This window comes from Urocampus carinirostris, chromosome 5, assembly GCF_059441175.1.
Source record: "Urocampus carinirostris isolate Australia breed hairy pipefish chromosome 5, RoL_Ucar_1.0, whole genome shotgun sequence".
NCBI classification, from domain to species: domain Eukaryota; kingdom Metazoa; phylum Chordata; class Actinopteri; order Syngnathiformes; family Syngnathidae; genus Urocampus; species Urocampus carinirostris.
This window is the reverse complement of record NC_142353.1, coordinates 43,828,358-43,851,466: the sequence shown is the minus strand read 5'-3', so window position 1 is coordinate 43,851,466 and position 23,109 is coordinate 43,828,358. Positions and strand designations below refer to the sequence as shown.

Genomic DNA, 23,109 nt, shown 5'->3' with positions numbered 1-23,109 from the left:
GTAGAGGGGAAAGGAAAAGACCACCGTGGTTATTTGTGTCATCTGTAATCGTCTCTGGAAACAAGACTAGTATCACTGCTTCCGATCGTCGTACAGCTACTCAATCAAATCTTCCTTTCCGGCTAGCATCTTCCTTACGGCGGCACTGGGCTTCCCCGAGGCGCTGATCCCCGTTCAGTTGCTGTGGGTCAACCTAGTGACGGACGGGCTGCCCGCCACCGCCCTGGGCTTCAACCCCCCAGACCTGGACATTATGGAAAAGCCCCCTCGGAACGCCAAAGAACCACTTATTTCAGGATGGCTTTTCTTCCGCTATCTGGCCATCGGAGGTGAGCGTCGCCGCCGGAGTCTTGACGTGGTTTATGTTTCGGAAGACGTCTGAGGTTGCGCTTTTGCCGTCTTTTGCAGGATACGTTGGTGCTGCCACAGTGGGAGCCGCCGCTTGGTGGTTTATACTTTCGGATGATGGACCTCAAGTCACATTGTATCAGCTGGTGAGGCAACCCCACTAGCCAATGAACCGTGTTGGGAACGTTACTTTTAGTTACTCACTACTTCTTCCAAAAGCAACAGAATTAGTAACTCGGTAGTAAAAGTACTTAATTGCCAGGGAAAGTAACCATATTTCTGTTACTTTAAAAAGAAGTTGCATGTCAAACACGAGTCTGGTCATTTAAATAGAGAAGAGACGGGTAGTTGTGAAACCTTGTAATATTGCACCTCACTAGCAACAGATTTATCCTACACTTCATTTTTCTCATGTTGAGGTTTTTAAGTTTTTCCTTGCCCTCATGTAGGTTTTAGATCAGGGAATGGTGCAATAATAGTTTGGTTTGCAATAATCTGTGGTCGGTGCAGCCCTTTGAGACTCATTGCGATTAAGGGCGTCACAAATAAACTTGATGTGAAAAAAAAATGAGCAATGTTATAAAATCATAATCAGCAGGAAACTATTATAATTTGAGTCTAATAAATTCAATCTAACCCTTACACAACCTGAGAACTGGTCAAATAGACATTAGGAACTGAACTTTAGTTTGAATTTTTTTTTTTTACCACAAGGGTCGATGGCAAAACAATAGCATGTCATCGCATATGTCAGTCTCAAGTCGGACAACTGGTCAAGTAGACATTAGCTACTGTACTTAACTTTTATTGTGAAAAAATATTTTAACAGTTCAATAATACACAACCAGAGCGTATTTTAAGACTTCAGTGTAAATCTAACAACATGAGACAAATGAGACTTTCTGTCCTTCTTCCATCATGTATCCAGCCAACCAGACTATCCGACCCCATCTCATAGCAGTGATTGTATATGAGGAGCAGAAGGTTCTCAAACCTTGTGTCAGATAGCTTGTTCCTAAACACAAGAAATATTCAAACAAAGGGTTAACAAGAAACGCTTTCGCGTAGCGCAGCTTTTGCGCGGTAGTCAAAAAACCTTTCACCCTTCTGGGTCTGATATCTACCTACAAACATTGCCCCCTCCTGGAAATAGCAAGAATAACAATGAATGGCACGCATACATTTTGGCTCCTACAGCTGATAGTTTATTTAAAGTAACACACCGCTTTTGACCGTCGGTAACTGCAGAAAAAAATGGTTGGATTACTCAGTCACTGAAATTTTCAACAGTTCATCTTCATCTTTTCCATCAGAGTCACTTCCTCCAGTGCACTCCGGACAACCCAGACTTTGACAGTTTGGATTGCGAGGTGTTCGAGTCGCCCTACCCCATGACCATGGCCCTGTCGGTCCTCGTCACCATTGAGATGTGCAACGCTCTCAACAGGTACAGAACCTTCCTGTTAACCCTTTGCACACTCGTGACGACACCATGACGGACGGCAGTAGACCATGGGCAGGTCGGTAAACGGTAGACAACCGCAAAAGCTATACTATTCAACACCATTAGCGATGACGAGGCAAATGAATAGTGTGCTGCTGTTGGATTAGGAGGCTCTTATTAGAGAAATTAAGGATAGCATTTGCACAGCTAGCTATCGACCCAGATCTAACCGAATCCTCCAGTCCGCCTGACTTCAGTCCACACCATCTGTATCCCCAAACACCAGTGCTGATCTAAAAGCTTATAAAAGTCTGGATGCTTACCAGTTCTTCAGAGTCGGTACATGTTGTTGAGCCAAAGGAATGCCTCCTCAGCATGAATGCTCAGATGTTGCTATATTTTTGGGGAATGTAAAAGGCCAGTAAATCACGGGGAATTTGTACCTTGTATAGATATCACTTTTAAACATGGTAAAAATATTTACTTTGGAGAAATGACGATTTATCTTCTGAACATTTGTTTCCCGTTTCATCCGATTAATAATTTGACAGTTCATTTCGGCGTTATAAGCATTACAGCAGAGCACAACAATTTTCAAGCTATGACATTCAAAAGATAACCGTTTTAAATCGCTGGTTAATTGCAATAAAAGCAGCTAATTTTTGTAGCAAGAAATGGCAAAGGTATCTACCTTAGCACTTATTACATTGAGAGTCTTTGATGTGACTCATGCCTACTGTGAGGTTTTAACATTTCTTATACTGAAATCTGACTCGGACGCTTCCCGTGTCTTGTGTATTCCCTTAAAGTTGGAGCATACTCAGAAGTCGGAGAAATTTAATTAGCCGAACGACTAGTGTAGTCCACATAACAATTTATTTAGCCAAATCAAAGAGTTGAACAAATCAGGTAATTCCACCTGTGCCAATTACAATCGTGTGCAGAAGGCAACGGGTTTCAGGGTCTTCCTCTGTTATAATTCATGCCAATGAAATGTTCACGCCCCATGACCAAGCCTCTGGCTGATTGGTCTGCGGTCGTCAATGCAAATTTTTCAACCATGATCCGAAGAATAAGTGGAGGGGTGATAGGTTATCACCCTCCCGAGAGAATGGTTCCAGGCAAGGTGTAAAGTCATTGTTATCTGTACAGAATGGAAGAAAAGGCACATTCCAAGGCAAAGCGCGGTTCACGACAACCTTCTCTCTGAGTTTGCCTTCAAACACTGAAGTCAGATTTTAGAACAAGTATATTTGACTTTACGTAAGATAAAACGGTGTATAAAATAATGTATAACTTCACTACTTAACATAAATAAATATAATAAATAAATAATAAATAAATAAAAAAACAATAAAGTAGATCTGAATCTGAAAATTGCTCAGAAATGCATCAAACGTACCCTGGATAATATGTTGGCTGCAAATCCTGGAATTGGCTGCCAGTTTTGTGCCCGGGCAACACACACCAGTCCCTCTGTTTGATTGCAGACCAACATCCCCGTTTTCTGTTTTTGCCAAAAGGGCTAAGATTCCAAATCTGGCTTAGAAGCTTTCCCACTTGCACAGCAATAAATCACCATCGTAATAGGTGGTGGTTATATTCTTCTGTCGTCGCTGTTGATATTTTTCAACTCAAATGCTTCTTTAACTACTGTCCGCTAGGGTTCCTCTTGCCGTCCGTAACGGCTCTCATTCTGCCAGGGAAGGCAACGTGACGTCTCGTGCAAAGGGTCAATAAAAATGGAGACATTTTTTGCACATGATGACCCTTCTTTTCTTTTGAAAGTCTGTCAGAGAACCAGTCCCTGTTGCGGATGCCCCCTTGGGAAAACGTTTGGCTGCTGGGGGCCATCTGCCTCTCGATGTCCCTGCACTTCCTCATCCTTCATGTGGAGCCCCTGCCTGTAAGTCAACATTATTCAATACAGCAGCAAAATAATAAGAACATACTAATATTAATGCCTCCGATATGCAGACTGACCTTGCTATCGGTGTGTGTGAGTGACTGGTAAAGCGCTGTATAAATGCAGTCCATTCACCAGTTTTAGGGTTAGTACAGGTGCTTGAAATCCTTAAATTCTTGATTATTTTCATTTCGTGTTTTCTAGGTCAGGAAAATGCTTGAATTTTGGGTGAAGTGCTTGTAAATGCTTGAAATTGTTGCCATTTCAATGTTTCTTGGCAGTCTGACTCAATGGACCACGTAATGAATGAAAAATGTTTTTAAAAGTGCATGACATTTCGTTCTGTGTACATTGTTACACAGAATGACAATACAAGGAAATTATTATTATTATTATTATTATGTGCTCCGGTGGCTTGTCATTATGCCGTCGGTGTGAAGTATCACTGCCTCCTAGTGGTTGTACCCAAGTAGACAACTCTATTTAGAAAATCTGCTCTTTAGCTCGGGTTACTGAAAAAGCCAACCAAATTATTTAGTTATTTCATATATTTTGCAGGGAGTCCCTGAAAAACACATTAAATATGTATTATGAAAATTGTAAAATATGAAACCATTTTAGCTTATTACACCCAGATTTAAAGTTTAACACAAAATCCATGAAAAAGCAATAAACTAAAAATTAACTTTTCAGTGCTGTAACTAAATGATAACATGCAAAAACAATGATTTACGTTTATTTTATCAAATTTAGACAGATTCTCCGAAAAATATATAAACAAATTAAAATGATTCCAACAAAAGGCAAAGATCAGCAGTCGATTTGAAAGATTGAATTCACTCAATCAATCTCGTTAAAATTAGCCCAAATTTGGCACATTTTTCTGCTTTTTATAAATGTACTTTATTTTTTCTCTTCTGTATTGAATTGCATTACCACCCAACACCAATAGAGCCTTTTCCGTGTTGGTAAACAAGCGTGCATTGCTGAAGCAGAATGACAGAATTCATGTCAGTTTAGAGCAGGGGTGTCAAACTCGTTTTAACTCTGGGGGCCTCCGACATTATCTCGGGGTCCGAAATAGTAGATTAGAGAGAAAGAAAAAAATGAAAGAAATAAGAGGAAGATAACCATAGAGAAAAGGAAAGGGTGTGGGACAAGGAAAGGGAAAGAGAGATAACGTGAGAAATAAAAGAGAAATGGTGAGACCAGGATAGAGAGAGAGAAAGAAAGAAATCCAAAGAGAAATGGAAAGAGAGAGGGAGGGAGAGAGAGGGGAAAAAAGGAAGAGAGCAAAATAAGGTAAAAAGACAGAGACAACGAGGAACAAAGAGAGAGGGTGAGTGAAAAAAGGGAGGAAGGAGGGGGGTTGGTGAAGAGAGAGAAATGCAACTACAGCGTCTTTGTGGCTCTGGCAACATCAAGTGGACATATTTCAACTTGCAACTCGTTTTTCTCCTGCGCTTTCCTCAGTGTTGTCTCGCGGGCCGGATTCAATCCCTTTGCGGGCCTGATCTGGCCCGCGGGCCCCCCTCTTTGACTCCCCTGGTTTAGAGCATCAAGGAGAGTAACAGGTCAAAGGATGTGCTAGCAGCAAGATAGTAACTTTATTGTAGTCATCAAAGCCAACAAAAAAAATGTTTTGATAGGAGCTTGATTTCTTTTGTCGAAGGTACTGGAGAAATTGAAAAAAGTGGCCTTGAAAGTGCTTGAAAAGTGTTTAAATTCCGCCATGCAAAAAGCTTGGGAACCCTGTCTGAATGTCTTCATATATCTCTTTGAGTACTCATAAATCGGATTTAACGTGGCTCCGCTCTGCAGGTCATCTTCCAGATCACGCCCCTGGACGCCACCCAGTGGTTGATGGTGCTGAAGATCTCCATGCCGGTCATCCTGCTGGACGAGCTGCTGAAGTTCACAGCCAGGCACCACTTGGACTTGGGTAAAGAGTGGGAGAAGCCGGCGACGGGCCACAAAGGGCGGCGCCGGTTCTCCGCATGCGCCGAGGGCATCTCGTGGCCCTTTGTGGCCATCTCGCTGCCTCTGGTGTTTTGGATCTACGGCGCCGACACTAACGTGGCTGCCGTGCTGTGGCCCTGACTGACCCCGACTACCCGGGCACGGCTGCGGAGTGGACATTAACGTGCACACATCTAACAGAAAGATTAACTCCAGGTCTTAGGGCCGACGTGTCTTTGATATTTAGGACATTTTTAGCAGCGTGTTTTGGGGGAGAGGCTGTGGTCTGACTTCCGTGTTCTTATTCTAACACAAGGTTATTTTGTGTGTTATAATTCTGCACATGTAGAGCTATAAAGAGAAGATTTACACGACTTTTATAAAACAAAATGTTGCTTCGGAAGGGTGTACGGGCGAGAAGAATGCTAATTTACTGTAAAATCCGGACTAGTAGCTGCTTCGTTTTAAACAACGCGGCTTTTAGAGTCCTAGCTACTACCGCTGTTTATTGAGTTTTTTTTCACTTTGACATTCAGAACACTGGGCAGAAATCACATTCGCCAGATGCTTTGTCTCCAACACTGTGCAGCTCAGGATATAATAAGCCACTGAACTTCCAGTAAACAAATGACTTGGTGTAGAACGCAGCCAAGCGCTAGCGTTAGCATAACATTAGAGATGTTTGTTTTAGATAACATGACATTTCTCTCCAGCAAAGTGACAGTATGTCGACTTAAAACAGATGTAGATCCTTATGAACTTTATCCACGTTGAGTTGGTGCTGCCCTCAACTGCATCACTTTGATCCAAAGCAGATATTTAATTCGATTTTAGATGGAGTCTCTCGGGATACCTGGTACAAGGTTTGCATGTTTGAACATCTTAAAGTTTAAAATTTAAAAACGAACGAAAACTGACAAACTGCAATGCATTAGCCATGCTTACGTGCACTGTGATTGGGCTAATCACGGTTGAGGGCGGGGCTTAGCCGGAGGGCTCAAAATATGAGAAATGGACATAAATTACTGGTACTTCCTTTTTCTTTTTGAACCTTTTTTTTTTTTTTAGCTTCCGGCTGTAAATCAGTTTCGTTTTCGAATTCGGGCGCCTGGCTTTTAATCGTCTGTGCTTTGTAGTCCGGAATCGAGGTTTCTACGTCGGCGTCTGCGTTCTTTTCTGCGTTAGGCAGAGCACAGCTACCTCACCGCTGTTCCGTTACCATGCCGACTCGTATTGGAGCACCCAAAGCCTTCATACACTTTTTTTGTTTTTCCTCATCTTAGTGAAGTAAGGTCTTTCTGTGCATTCCATTTGTTGATTGTTTTTAAACTATTTATGAGGAACGCACATACTGTACTTGAATAAGAAACTGTATTCTTACTTCACGCGGACGGCCCGGCGTCTGTCTTTATGTACATATCGCACAAAGTAGATTGGATTGTTGTTTTTTTTTGTTTTTTTTTGCCACCGAGTGCCGTCGAGAGTTTCCTTAAATGCCTTTTATGCCTGCTGCTTGAGGACTGCACACTTTGATCTGCATGCTAATAAGCGCTTGCCCGTTTTTGTGTGCCATAACTTGTACAAAACTTGGATTTTTCATTAGCGTTTGAATAGGGGTGCACTGAGTTCCTAAACTGGATTGGCCGACCCCCACTAAAATAAATCATTCCCACCGATCTCATCTTCTATTGTCATTCGATTGAGGTCAGTCGCTGTGTTGTTCTGGTTGAATACAGGGTTCCCCCAAGATCCTACACACTTGAAACAGTCTTATATTTTTGCTACAGGGGTTAAATGTAACTCTCAAATGTCTTAATTCAGATCAATAGATACTTTATTCCTCACCGTAGGGAAATTCACACTTCCAGCAGTATCCTTGTTGATTATTAACAGATGAACAGGATGGCCTCGGGGTGCTGTGTTTGTAGTTTAGCAACAGCGGAGTGGATGACGTCACACGCTAGGCCAAAAGTTCGACGTCCCTGCAGCAGATGAAAATCTTTGTGCCCAGGGTTACACCACCTCGTGTTCACGTGGATAGCGAGTCCACCTCCTCTCCGCTTCCCGCAGGCTTTTGTGTCTGTCTGCCCTAACAGCGCTGAAGCCGGGTAGCTCCACGTTAGCGTCCGGGATGCTAGACGTGAGCCACGTGTCCGTAAAAGACAACAAACTGCACTCCCTGTACGCTTTGATGTTTTTCACCAGCACAGCCAGTTGGTCGGTCTTATTTGGTAGAGAGTTCACATTTACCATGATTACGGACGGTACCCAAGACTTATAACGCCGCTAGCTGCTTAACTAGCTCCGGCTCTGCATCCACAATAGGGCCCCCTCATCACGCCAGCACTAGAATTATTCAGGGCAAGGAGTCGATTCCTCGAATAAACGCATTTTTGTGCGTTAAAACCCATAACCATAGGATGGAAAGTCATCCAAAGTGTAGTTGTCAAACGGGACGAAAAACACCAAAGATAGAAGCAGACAATTAAAACAATAAATCACGAAAAGAGCGAAATAACACGGAGCTGCTGGAAAGGCTGCCGCTCGTGGCGGTGCCTATGATGTCACTTGTTTTTGTCCCTGTTTTATCTGTATGCTACAGCTAATATCGATAAGTAAACTAACAAAAGTATGGACCGTTGTCGTCATATAATTGATCATATCTCTGACTTTACCGATAAATGGAATATGTCGATTGGCAAATTTAGCTTTCTGCGTTTTCGAAAGTAGCGTTATTTTGGAGCTTTACTACGCACAGTAACTTTGGGATGGGAAAGTGTTGTGGTTGAGCTATTTCAAGTATAAACCTTGTTCTGTCTGTATCAGAGAATGAGTGGGAGGGGTTGCCAGTGGATGCATGAACTCTTTGCGGCGGCAGTGGTGCCGCCAATGGGGCTGACGGGAATCCCCGGATGCCGTTCTGCCACCCCAGACGATTTCGGTCGCCTCCACGCACTCACCCGTTTCTGCGCCAGCCTGTCGTCCACGACTGGGAGCACATGTGGGGGTCAGGGCCACTGGGTCTTCTTCGCCAGCAGGATTCAGTTCCACCGCGTGGTCACCACGCTTCCCCCTGTGTGCGTCACATTCACCAGGGCCCTGTACTGTTCCCCAGGGCCCTGTACTTGGTCCCGTCTACCCAGGCTGGGTCATGGTCATGTTGGGGGCTTGTCAAAATCAGGAGCGCCAAAACAACATCAACAGGTCTGATATTTAGATAAGTGTTCTCAAACCCGTGGACAGGGGCACACTAGTGCGGCACAGTATCTTTGCTTTCTTCTATTGATCTGAGTAACTGTAACATTCATCCTTATCAGTAGGTGGCAGCAGATTCCATTTTTTTCTTTTTACATACGAATTATCTGCTGGTGAGCAGTACCACAGTCTATAAAACACATTTTTTGATGACCTTGTTAAAAGATTCCACTGCAAAACTATATAAAGTGAAATTGCATATCAATTTACTATTTTAAATATTTTTTGTTCATGTGATAAAGGTTGACATGTCCCCTGCCCGATGATTGCTGGGATGGGCTCCAGCACCCCCGCGACCCTACTGAGGATAAGCGGTGCAGCTAATGAGATGAAATATTTTTTTATTCCATTGTTTGATCATCTTTGCTCATTTTAGGTACATGCAAGTTTTCTAGAAAAGCAAAAATATAGTAAATGGAGAGTAAAACAGGGTACAAATAAAATCTAGAATCAAAATAAATATTTTCCTTTTTACATACTAATTACATATTTATCTGCTTTTGAGGTATTACAGTATATGTGATCACTTATTGTGATGAATCTATTAAAAGATTGCACTGCAAAAAATAAAATATCTTATCATTTTGATATTTTTAATTTTTTTTTTTTTTCTACTTGTCAATCTTTGCTCATTTTAAGTGCATGCAAGTTTTCTAGAAAAGCAAATGTATAGTAAACCTTGAAAAACGGGTTGAAAATAGTCAAATTCCACCAAAAAATTAACCATCCATCCATGATCTGCACCACTTATCCTCAGTAGGGCCGCGGGGGTGCTGGAGCCCATCCCAGCTATTTTCGGGCAGTGGGCAGGGGACACCCTGAATTGGTTGCCAGCCAATTGCAGGGCACACAGGGACAGACGATTCGCTCGCCCATTCACACCTAGGGACAATTTGGACCAGCCGATTAACCTGACATGAATTTTTTCTGGGGGGAATGTGGAAGGAAACCGGAGGGCCCGGACGATATCCACACAAGCACGGGGAGAACATGCTAACTCCGCACAGGAGGAGTTGGTCTTATGACCTCAGAACTGTGCCATGGACGCGCTAACCACTGCGCCGCCATGCTGCCCACAATTAACCTTTGTTTGCTTTTTAAATACTAAAATAAAAATATTTTGTATCATTTTGCTATTAGTAGTTTTACCAAAATAATAATAAAAGCGGTTCCACTGGATGAGATCATCTTTGCTCATAAGCAAGTTTTCTAGAAAAGCAAACTGTAAATGTATGATAAGACTTATTATTATATATACCACAGCCATATCCCCCTAGTGAGAGGTGGCTGGAGTCATTTCTGACTCTTTTTGGGAGATTGATTTAGAGGAGGGGATTCCCAGCCCCCTCGCTCAACCCAACTGAGGTGTTGGGAGTCATTAGGTGATCAAACCCCCCAATTCCAACCCCAAGCAGGGAGGCAACGGGTACCGATGTTTAAGTCTTAGGTATGTCTCGGCCGGGGCTTGAACCACAACCTCCCAGTCTCGGGGCGGGCGCCATACCCCCAAGGCCACCGAGCTAATGTCGATCCAGGCTACATCATAATACCTTTTCAAGAGCACACATGGAACTGGTGCCAGGAAATCTTTATTAATTTTTTTTGTGCTTCGAGAAAAATTTGGCTCCGTCCCCCAAAAAATTTGGAAACACTGATCGAGACGATCTGTACACCCCTACGAGACTCTAAATATTAATTTTTTTTTATCATCTCCATGTCAAAATTCCCATTTCTAACTGACACAAAATGTTCTGTTTTTGAGGTGGTCATTAAAAACAATCCTGTGTGATATTTTGCATCCCAGTTTAAGGTAAAGTACCGTTTTTTTCCGGACTTATAAGGCGCATCTGAAAATGAAGTGCACCTCATAATCCAGTGCGCATTATAGATTGCAAATGGAGTAGATACTGCCATGGCAACATACATACACTATTTGTGAATATGTTCTATTATTAAATATAAATCTAGCTCTTACCATACTTTTAATTTCTGGTGCCTTATAGTCAGTTGCGCCCTTTATAAGTATAAACCTTTCACAGAGGAATATTATTCAAGATGCGATTTATAATCAGGTGCGCCTTATAGACTCATTCATCTGTTTGTAAACAATGTGCTGTAGAAAGTGGGCGGGGCTTAGTCTCGATATGTCAACAACCATCAAAATGGACGACTTAAAACCTTAGTTTTACAAATAAAGTACGCTGGTCAAAAGACTGAAGAGACCGGGGGTCGGGAACAAGCATCTCTGAAGCCGCATTCTGCTCTTTGGCACTCCCTAGTGATTTTTCAAAAACGCTTGATAATGGAAAATGATAGATCAAATCAAAATGTATTCGTAAAGCTCTTTTCAGACAACGTATCGCAACTCAAAGTGCTGTATGCTGTTTTTTTGAAGTACAATAATAAAATAAAATCTCTCCTTTATCCATTATCCCAGAACGCCAAATACTCAGATACATACACAATGGTTCAAATGAATTAAAATAAATACCGTAAATACAATAGTACATGTGCTGATAGTGTAACAGACCAAATCTGCCAATGCTAAAGTAAGCTAAACTAACAAAAATATTTCACAAAAGTCATCGTTTATGGAGGGAAATGATTTGTACAGTAGATGGATTTTATTAAGTTATTTTTTTGTAGGAAGATATTAAACATTCTTAATTTTTTCCACTAGATATAGATTATACATAGTATATGTGACCTTCCTTATAAGGCTAGTGTAAATTATTTTTTTTGCAGCTCCAACTTATATTGTTTTGGTCCAATATGGCTCTTTCAACATTTTGGGTTGCCAACCACTAGAACAGACCAAGCTGTTTATGCGAGTTGGATGTTAAAATGTTATGTTGTGTTTCAGAACCGGAGAAAAAAACCTTCGGGATCGTAAATTGATCTTTTACGGGTTAAATGAACTCAAGCGAAAGATTGGACCGAGGCACTCGTCTAAACTGCTGGGGTTCGCGGCGCACACTTCGGATGAAGTAACAGGAAAATACATGTTCATGATTGTTGCTATGGAGTCCATATTACTTAGTTTGGCAAAATATTTTGAATATTTTCCTAGCTTCAGCTAACTGTAATGACGGTAATGACTACATGCTTACGACTATATCCTAACAAGCAGATGCTAACAGGTAGATGCGAAAGAAAAGATGCTAACAAATACATGCTAAGGTAATATGCTAACGACTGCACGCTAATGACTACATGCTTACAACTACATCCTAACAGAGGATGCTAACAAATACATGCTAAAGCTACACGCTAAGGACTACATGCTTACGACTACATCCTAACTAGTAAATGCTAAGAGGTAGATGCTAAAGAGAGGATGCTAACGAATACATGCTAAAGCTACACGCTAAGGACTACATGCTTACGACTACATCCTAACAGGTGGATGCTAAAGAGAATATGCTAACAAATACATGCTATCGACTACATGCTTACGACTACATCCAAACAGGTAGATGCTAAAGAGAAGATGCTAACGAGTACATGCTAAAGCTACATTTTAACGACTACATGCTTACAACTACATCCTAACAAGTAGATGCCAACAGGTAGATGCTAAGGAGAAGATGCTCACAAATACATGCTAAGGTAATATGCTAACGACTGCACGCTAATGACCACATGCTTACAACTACATCCTAACAGGTAGATGCTAAACAGAGGATGCTAACGAATACATGCTAAAGCTACACGCTAAGGACTACATGCTTACGACTACATCCTAACTAGTAAATGCTACAAGGTAGATGCTAAAGAGAGGATGCTAACGAATACATGCTAAAGCTACACGCTAACGACTACATGCTTACGACTACATCCTAACAGGTGGATGCTAAAGAGAATATGCTAACAAATACATGCTAACAACTACATGCTTACGACTACATCCAAACAGGTGGATGCTAAAGAGAATATGCTAACAAATACATGCTAACAACTACATCCAAACAGGTAGATGCTAAAGAGAAGATGCTAACGAGTACATGCTAAAGCTACACTTTAACGACTACATGCTTACAACTACATCCTAACAAGTAGATGCTAAAGAGAAGATGCTAACGAATAGATGCTAAAGCTACATGCTAATGACTACATGCTCCCGACTACATCCTAACAAGTGGATCGTAAGAGGTAGATGCTAAAGAGATGCTTAGAGGTAGATGCTAACGCTACACGCTAATGACTACATGCTTACAACTACATCCTAACAGGTAGATGCTAAAGAGAGGATGCTAACGAATACATGCTAAAGCTGCACGCTAATGACTACATGCTTACGACAACATCCTAACAAGTAAATGCTAAGAGGTAGATGCTAAATGAAATGAAATTTCATTTTTTTTCTTTTTATAACTGTTAGCGTGTAGCCAGGTTGCCATGGTAACCTTGTAAAAACTGCGTGGATTGAAAAGAAAGCAGACACGCATTACAAACATGAGGGGCACAATCCAAGTCATTTATTAAATACATTGAATTATTCATGATTTTTTTTTAAAGCTTCTCTCGATAGCATTTTAGCTACACGCTAACAGTTAGCTAAAGCTAAGGAAAACAACAAGCTACTTTGCCGATTCAATAAGTAATATGGACTTCATTGCAACGATCATAAACGTTTAATTTCACTTATCTGATATGAAGTGTGCGCTACAACCACAGCATTTCTGATGAGTGCCTCGGTCCAATCTTTTCGCTAAAAAGCATTTATGAAAGGATCTGCATTTCTATAGCGCTTTTCAAGTCAAGACTTCCCAAAGCGCTTTACAGTGTGCTTCACATTTCCCAATAGCGGCCGTGCAGTCATGTAAGGCGCTAACCTGCATATTGGGGGTTCAGTGTCTTACCCAAGGACACTTCGACATGTAACACGGAGGAGCCGGGATTCGAACTGCGATCTACCTTCCTGAGCCACTGCCACAATTCTTTCTTTGATCAGGAGTTACTCTCGCTAACGTTTTTTTCCTACTATTCTGACACACAACATGACACCTAGCTTCAAACAACAGCTTTCTTTTCCTCTGTTTTCTAACCAGCGCGAGTATTTTGCCTTAAGCTTCGATCGTGACGTCACACGGGCTATAAAAGCCTCTATAGCAGGGGTAGGGAACCTATGGCTCGGGAGCCATGTATGGCTCTTTTCATGAGTACGTATGGCTCCGAAATAAAATGTAACTATTGCACATCTCTCTGTGGCGTTCCAAAGTCAAGCGATTTCATCCCGATTTATGTCCATATAAGGCCGAAACAACTTAATGCAGAAGTTTTAAAATAAACCATCTAAACTGATTAAAAAAAAACGCTGGCAAACGACTTTGATTGGGTAAGCAGTACAGGTGGGCGGATCCCTGCATCCAGCGTAAGGCATCTCTCTCTCTGTCTCTCTCTCTCGCATCCATTCTCTCTCTCGCATCCATTCTCTCTCGCATCCATTCTCTCTCGCATCCATCCTCTCTCTCTCTCTCTCGCATCCATCTTCTCTCTCTCTCTCTCTCTCGCATCCATCTTCTCTCTCTCTCTCTCTCTCTCGCATCCATCTTCTCTCTCTCTCTCTCTCTCTCGCATCCATCTTCTCTCTCTCTCTCGCATCCATCCTCTCTCTCTCTCTCTCTCGCATCCATCCTCTCTCTCTCTCTCTCTCGCATCCATCTTCTCTCACTTTTTCTCTCTCTCTCTCTCTTGCCCAGTGCAGTCTACACTGAAAGTGAATATGATGATATGCTTATCGTTTGCAGTGATTTGTGACATTTTTACAAAAGAACTTTGCATGCACATTGTTTTGAAACTGTTATTAAGGACAAATTTCATGGAAAAAAAATGGCCTCAACGCTCTCAACTTAAGATGGAAGACAAATTGTAAATGGCATATTGACATTGATTTGGCATTATTATCATTTCATACATTTGATGAAATCATCAAATGACACACAGTCAAATCAAATGTGCTGAAGAATTAGCTTTTATCTAGAGAACGTGTTTGGCAGTTTTTTCAATTTTGTCTGAAAATATAGGATGTGGCTCTCTCATTTTATTTTTAAAACATTTTTTGCTTTTATGGGTCTAAAAAGTTCCTGACCCCTGCTCTATAGTCTGGAAAATACGGTACTGCACTTTGTATGTTGCACGTTAAAATATTTGGACTTAAAATGGTAAGCTAGTGGTTTTGAGCTAGCGTGCACAGTAACCATTCTTTTCTCTTTTTTTTTTTTGTCTCCGCAGCGAAAGCCGTGTAGACTCATCCGCTCTCCAAATTTCTCAGCTTTGTTTTGTGTCGTGCGTGTGTTTTGGGCAGCACACTTACAGTGGAAGAGATGCGTGTCCTACCCCCAAAAATTTTGGGGAGGAGAAGACGGCGGCTCATTGGTTTGTTTTGACAACTGAAATCCTCAATGCTCCTTGTACAGCAAGGGTGGGCAAAGTACAGCCCGCGGGCCACATGCGACCCGGCTGGCTTTTCAATCCGGTCCTCAAAACTGGTTAAAACAGAACAATAGTCAATAAAATGCTACTAACAGGGGATGCTAACTTTGTCTCCGTTGTTTTTGTGTGTGTATACAACAAAATATACTTCGACAGAAATGAAAAATCTAAAGGAAAATCTATGAATGAAAAATACTTCAGAATGACTACAACTAGAAAATATTGAAAACAAGGACTTCATACATTATTTTACTTTCATTCTGAAAAAAGAAAAACTAATCTAGAAATACTACCAAAGTGTTACTATAATACAAAATATGACTACGACTATATTGCCTCAGAAATACAACTACAATAATATTGAAAAATACTACTATGGAAACACTACAAAATCCTCAACATAAAGTATACTAAAAATACTTCAAAATTTTTAATACTATAACAAAGTACCACTATAGAAATATTACCCAAGAAATACTACAAAAATACCAAATAAATATGACTTAACTACTACTATGGATATACTACAAACGTTCCACAAAAATAGTACTAAAATACTTCTACAGAAATTCTACAAAAACACATTAGTACATAGTACTATAACACAAAACCCTACTAGAGAAATATTACTACAGAAATACAAGTAAGAAGAATTAAAACAGAAATACTACAAAAAATGTACAGTGGAAAAATTACAAAAATACTACATATATATATATATATATATATATATATAAACTGCAGTAATACTGTACTAAAAAAATACAAAGTACAACGAAAATACTGCAGAAATACAAAAAAAATTATACTAAAGTAATACTACAAACATAAATTTACTGTGATACTACAAATATACAAGTTCAACTGTGGAATTACAATCAAAAAACCTACAAAAATTATTCAACTATTCAGAAATACAAAATAATACTACAAAAATAAAACTACTGTAATACTACAAATATGCTACAAAAATACTACAGATTTGCAAGTTCTACTAAGGAATTACAACAAAAAACCTACAAAAATTCTATTAAAATATACTGCGGAATTACTAAAAAAATAATACTACAAAAATACTATGAAACTAAAACTACAGTAATACTACCAAAAAAAATACAACTTCAACAAAAATCTGACCCCAGAAATACAAAAAAAAAAAATACAACTGCAGTAATACTTTAAAACTAAATCTCAAAGTGCTTAAATAGGGACCCGATATCATATTTTGCAGATTGTTTCAAAACTAAATTGAAAAAAACTGCATTTCAAAAGTAGTATAACATGTACTTGTTTATACATATTCATGAAGATCTCCAGGATCCCACTAGTTGCCCACCCCTCTTGTACCCCAATAGCTCTTATGCTATACTTTACCTGAAAATCGTAGTACTCTTGTGTACATTCAATTGCATAATATTCAAATTCAAAGTATTTTTTGTCATATTCACCGTAAAGAACTACGTTTCCCCGCACAATAAATTCTTACTTTGCTGTCCACACAATTGCCAGCGTAAAAATAGAAACTGAGAAACTATATACATGCCTACATAAAAGAATATTAAAAAGATATAAATACAAGATTAACTCAAGACGAGTTAACTCAAGACGAGTTAATCTGGGTGTATGTCTGCCACCTGTGTGATAAAGATTGTCAAAAACTGCTTCTAAGTTTATGCCTAAATAAAAGAATATTAAAAAGATAAATACAACATTAACTCAAGACGAGTTAACTCAAGACGAGTTAATATGGGTGTATGTTTGCGACCTGTGTGATAAAGATTGTCAAAAACCACTTCTAAGTTTATGCCTACATAAAAGAATATTAAAAAGATATAAATACAAGATTAACTCAAGACGAGTTAACTCAAGACGAGTTAATCTGGGTGTATGTCTGCGACCTGTGTGATAAAGATTGTCAAAAACTGCTTCTAAGTTTATGCCTACATGAAAGAATATTAAAAAGTTAAATACAAGATTAACTCAAGACGAGTTAACTCAAGACGAGTTAACTCAAGACGAGTTAATCAGGGTGTATGTCTGCGACCTGTGTGATAAAGATTGTCAAAAACTGCTTCTAAGTTTATGCCTACATAAAATAATATTAAAAAGATATAAATACAAGATTAACCCAAGACGAGTTAACTCAAGGCGAGTTAATCTGGGTGTTTGTCTGCGACCTGTGTGATAGATTGTCTAAAACTGCTTCTAAGTTTATGCCTACATAAAAGAATATTAAAAAGATATAAATACAGGATTAACTCGACAAGTTAACTCAAGGCGAGTTAATCTGGGTGTATGTCTGCCACCTGTGTGAAAAAGATTGTCAAAAACTGCTTCTAAGTTTATGCCTGAATAAAATAATATTAAAAAGATATTAATACAAGATTAACTCAAGACGAGTTAACTCAAGACGAGTTAATATGGGTGTATGTCTGCGACTGGTGTGATAAAGATTGTCAAAAACTGCTTCTAAGTTTATGCCTAAATAAAAGAATATTAAAAAGATATTAATACAAGATTAACTCAAGACGAGTTAACTCAAGACGAGTTAATCTGAGTGTATGTCTGCGACCTGTGTGATAAAGATTGTCAAAAACCGCTTCTAAGTTTATGCCTACATAAAAGAATATTAAAAAGATATAAATACAAGATTAACTCGACGAGTTAACTCAAAGCGAGTTAATCTGGGTGTATGTCTGCGACCTGTGTGATAAAGATTGTCAAAAACTGCCTCTAAATTTATGCCTACATAAAATCATATTAAAAAGATATAAATACAAGATTAACCCAGGACGAGTTAACTCAAGGCGAGTTAATCTGGGTGTATGTCTGCTACCTGTGTGAAAAAGATTGTCAAAAACTGCTTCTAAGTTTATGCCTAAATAAAAGAATATTAAAAAGATATAAATACAAGATTAACTCAAGACGAGTTAACTCAAGGCGAGTTAATATGGAGGTATGTCTGCGACCTGTGTGATAACGATGGACAAAAACTGCTTCTAAGTTTATGCCTAAATAAAAGAATATTAAAAAGATATAAATACAAGATTAACTCAAGACGAGTTAACTCAAGACGAGTTAATATGGGTGTATGTCTGCTACCTGTGTGAAAAAGATTGTCAAAAACTGCTTCTAAGTTTATGCCTAAATAAAAGAATATTAAAAAGATATAAATACAAGATTAACTCAAGACGAGTTAACTCAAGACGAGTTAATCTGGGTGTATGTCTGCGACCTGTGTGATAAAAATTGTCAAAAACTGCTTCTAAGTTTATGCCTACATAAAAGAATATTAAAAAGATATAAATACAAGATTAACTCAAGACGAGTTAACTCAAGACGAGTTAATCTGGGTGTATGTCTGCGACCTGTGTGATAAAGATTGTCAAAAACTGCCTCTAAATTTATGCCTACATAAAATCATATTAAAAAGATATAAATACAAGATTAACCCAGGACGAGTTAACTCAAGGCGAGTTAATCTGGGTGTATGTCTGCTACCTGTGTGAAAAAGATTGTCAAAAACTGCTTCTAAGTTTATGCCTAAATAAAAGAATATTAAAAAGATATAAATACAAGATTAACTCAAGACGAGTTAACTCAAGGCGAGTTAATATGGAGGTATGTCTGCGACCTGTGTGATAACGATGGACAAAAACTGCTTCTAAGTTTATGCCTAAATAAAAGAATATTAAAAAGATATAAATACAAGATTAACTCAAGACGAGTTAACTCAAGACGAGTTAATATGGGTGTATGTCTGCTACCTGTGTGAAAAAGATTGTCAAAAACTGCTTCTAAGTTTATGCCTAAATAAAAGAATATTAAAAAGATATAAATACAAGATTAACTCAAGACGAGTTAACTCAAGACGAGTTAATCTGGGTGTATGTCTGCGACCTGTGTGATAAAAATTGTCAAAAACTGCTTCTAAGTTTATGCCTACATAAAAGAATATTAAAAAGATATAAATACAAGATTAACTCAAGACGAGTTAACTCAAGACGAGTTAATATGGGTGTATGTCTGCGACCTGTGTGTAAAAGATTGTCAAAAACTGCTTCTAAGTTTATGCCTAAATAAAAGAATATTAAAAAGATATAAATACAAGATTAACTCAAGACGAGTTAACTCAAGACGAGTTAATCTGGGTGTATGTCTGCGACCTGTGTGATAAAAATTGTCAAAAACTGCTTCTAAGTTTATGCCTACATAAAAGAATATTAAAAAGATATAAATACAAGATTAACTCAAGACGAGTTAACTCAAGACGAGTTAATATGGGTGTATGTCTGCGACCGGTGTGATAAAGATTGTCAAAAACTGCTTCTAAGTTTATGCCTAAATAAAAGAATATTTAAAAAAAATAAATACAGGATTAACTCAAGACGAGTTAACTCAAGACGAGTTAATCAGGGTGTATGTCTACTACCTGTGTGAAAAAGATTGTCAAAAACTGCTAGTTTTTGCCCGATAAAAGTTAGATACGCTTAAAACCGGTTTTGTTTTTCCTAAGGAAATGCGATGACGAGAAGATCACGAACGGAAAGTATTAAAGCAGATGTAGTGAATGTACGACAGGAACATCAGCAAGGAAGTCTTTTTTTTTTGCTTCTGTTTTTGGTCCGGTTGTCGAATTTGTCACATGAACTTTAGATTCAGGTCAATAAAATTCCATCTCGTGAGTTTTTCATGTCTCCGTGTATGAATCTCCAAGAAACCGAAATCATACTCCACCACATGACGGCTTTGCACATTAGACCGGGGGTCGGTAACAAGCTACGGAGCTGCATGCGGCTCTTTGGCGCTCCCTGGTGGCCCCAGGTTCTTTTTCCAAAATGGTTCAAAATGATATTGTTTCTGTTGGAGGACTAACATGACGCAAACATTAGGACTTTCCAATAAAGAGAGAAAGAGAAGATGGATGCGAGAGAGAGAGAGAGAGCGAGAGAGAGAAGATGGATGCGAGAGAGAGAGACAGAGAGAGAGAGAAGATGGATGCGAGAGAGAGAGAGAGAGAGAGAAGATGGATGCGAGAGAGAGAGAGAGAGAGAGAAGATGGATGCGAGAGAGAGAGAGAGAGAGAGAAGATGGATGCGAGAGAGAGAGAGAGAGAGAGAGAGAGAAGATGGATGAGAGAGAGAGAGAGAAGATGGATGCGAGAGAGAGAGAGAGAGAGGATGGATGCGAGAGAGAGAGAGAGAGAGAGAGGATGGATGCGAGAGAGAGAGAGAGAAGATGGATGCGAGAGAGAGAGAATATGGATGCGAGAGAGAGAGAGAGAATATGGATGCGAGAGAGAGAGAGAGACAGAGAGAGAGAGAGAAGATGGATGCGAGAGAGAGAGAGAGAAGATGGATGCGAAAGAGAGAGAGAGAGAAGATGGATGCAAGAGAGAGAGAGAAGATGGATGTGAGAGAGAGAGAGAGAGAGAAGATGGATGCGAGAGAGAGAGAGAGAGAGAGAGAGAAGATGGATGCGAGAGAGAGAGAGAGAAGATGGATGCGAGAGAGAGAGAGAGAGAGAGAGAGAAGATGGATGCGAGAGAGAGAGAGAGAGAAGATCGATGCGAGAGAGAGAGAGAGATGGATGCGAGAGAGAGAGAGAGAAGATGGATGCGAGAGAGAGAGAGAGAGAGAGAAGATGGATGCGAGAGAGAGAGAGAGAGAGAGAGAGAAGATGGATGCGAGAGAGAGAGAGAGAGAGAAGATGGATGCGAGAGAGAGAGAGAGAGAGAGAGAGAGAAGATGCATGCGAGAGAGAGAGAGAGAGAGAGAGAGAGAAGATGGATGCGAGAGAGAGAGAGAGAGAGAGAGAAGATGGATGCGAGAGAGAGAGAGAGAGAGAGAGATAAGGAGAAAGAGCAAATAAACACACAAAATTGACTTACAAGTAACTCGGACCTTTGGAATGGAAGGAACGACGGCGCCCCCTTCTGGACGGTTCTCGAACGTACCAATTTATACCATGTACCATAATGGAATCTGATAACATGAAGTTTTGAATATAATTAAAACATCCAAGGCAATGTATCGATAAAATGATACCCTCACCGTACCTAATTATGTCGATTGGAGGGACATTCTTAAGTACAGGACATTTGGCAAATTTCTCACTCCTTTCTAAAAAGCTTAGCGATTTCAAACACCGTCATATGAAATGAAATGATCTGCATTTCTATAGCGCTTTTCAAGTCAAGACTTCCCAAAGCGCTTTACAGTGTGCTTCACATTTCACAATAGCGGCCGTGCAGCCATGTAAGGCGCTAACCTGCTTTACATGTCGAAGTGTCCTTGGGTAAGACACTGAACTTCTACTACTATTATTATTATTATTATAATTATTATTATTATTATAATTATTATAATAATAATTATTATTATTGGGGGTAGTAGAAGTTCAGTGTCTTACCCAAGGACACTTCGACATGTAACACGGAGGAGCCGGGAATCGAACCTGCGATCTCTTGATCCCAAGACGATCGATCGATCGATCGATCGATCGAGCTCTCCTCTCTCGCATCCATCTTCTCTCTCTCTCTCTCGCATCCATCTTCTCTCTCTCGCATCCATCTTCTCTCTCTCGCATCCATCTTCTCTCTCTCTCTCTCTCTCGCATCCATCTTCTCTCTCTCGCATCCATCTCTCTCTCCTCTCTCCTCTCTCTCTCTCGCATCCATCTTCTCTCTCTCTCGCATCCATCTTCTCTCTCTCTCTCTCCATCTTCTCTCTCTCTCTCTCTCTCTCTCTCTCTCTCTCTCTCTCTCTCTCTCTCTCTCTCTCTCTCTCTCTCTCTCTCTCTCTCTCTCTCTCTCTCTCTCTCTCTCTCCTCTCTCTCTCTCTCTCTCTCTCTCTCTCTCTCTCTCTCTCTCTCTCTCTCTCTCTCTCACGTATGTCAAATTAAATCCACAACAACCTTTATTGAAAGTAAACGTTTGGTTAAAAATATTTACAAAACAATGTCAACATTTCAAAAACGTTGACATTGCGCGTTCCGACGTAACACTGTGATACAAACGAGCTCAAAACGAAGACCGAATCTTGATCGGTAATGGGATCGACTTTTCTTTCTAGCTGCCAGTGAGCAGCAGCACGAAAGCTCAACGCTAACGCATATTTTTTGGAACTCCATTTCAGCGTCAAATTTGTTTTTGCACACTAAGCATAAAATCGTTTTCCATCGTGTTAATCAATAATGGGCTACTGTTTGGAGTCGGGCCGCATCGGGTTCCAAAATGTGGCCCGGGGACCCAGGTTTGGACACCAATCCAATTTTTTTCCCATTGATGAGTCGATATATATGCAGTCATTTACATGTAAAATATTAGGACCCTGTTTTAAAGACATCATTCGATATTTGGTTTTGTGGTACTACCGTGTTTATATTTAGTATTTATTTTGTATTTGTGGTGTCAGATTTTTGTAGCAGATCTGTAGTATTTCTGCAGTTTTTTAATCGTATTTCCATAGAAATATCTTCTTAGTATTTGTGTAGCATGTTTATAGTATTTCCATAGAGGGATTTTTGTATATCTTTAATATTTTTGGAGTATTTTTTGTAGTACTACTGTAGGTTCATTTTTAAGGTATTTTTGTATTATTATCAAGGTTTTTCTGGTTTTACTGGAGTTTTTGTTTCTTAGTATGTTTCGTCGTATTTTTGTAGTATTTCTGCAGAAGTTTTCTCCATAGTAATATTTTCTTAGTATTTATGTAGCATGTTTGTAGTATTTCCATAGTGGGATTTTTGTTGCATTTCTTTA

At 39.7% G+C, this 23,109-nt stretch overlaps 1 protein-coding gene across 2 annotated transcripts in view; it reads left to right on the top strand.

The window, feature by feature from the left end:
• The window catches only part of atp2a2a (ATPase sarcoplasmic/endoplasmic reticulum Ca2+ transporting 2a), a 66,801-nt gene extending 50,940 nt beyond the window's left edge, over positions 1–15,861 (top strand). The window contains exons 16-21 of one of the 2 annotated variants that reach the window (XM_088336936.1): positions 127–329; positions 409–494; positions 1,662–1,795; positions 3,581–3,698; positions 5,520–5,640; positions 15,147–15,861. In XM_088336936.1, the coding sequence (XP_088193062.1) occupies positions 127–329; positions 409–494; positions 1,662–1,795; positions 3,581–3,698; positions 5,520–5,640; positions 15,147–15,160 (676 nt within the window). In that variant the 3' untranslated portion in view covers positions 15,161–15,861. Of the gene's footprint in view, positions 1–126; positions 330–408; positions 495–1,661; positions 1,796–3,580; positions 3,699–5,519; positions 7,334–15,146 lie in introns of those variants that run through there. The other variant, XM_088336935.1, reaches the window with a different exon arrangement.
• Positions 15,862–23,109: the final 7,248 nt, after the last annotated feature.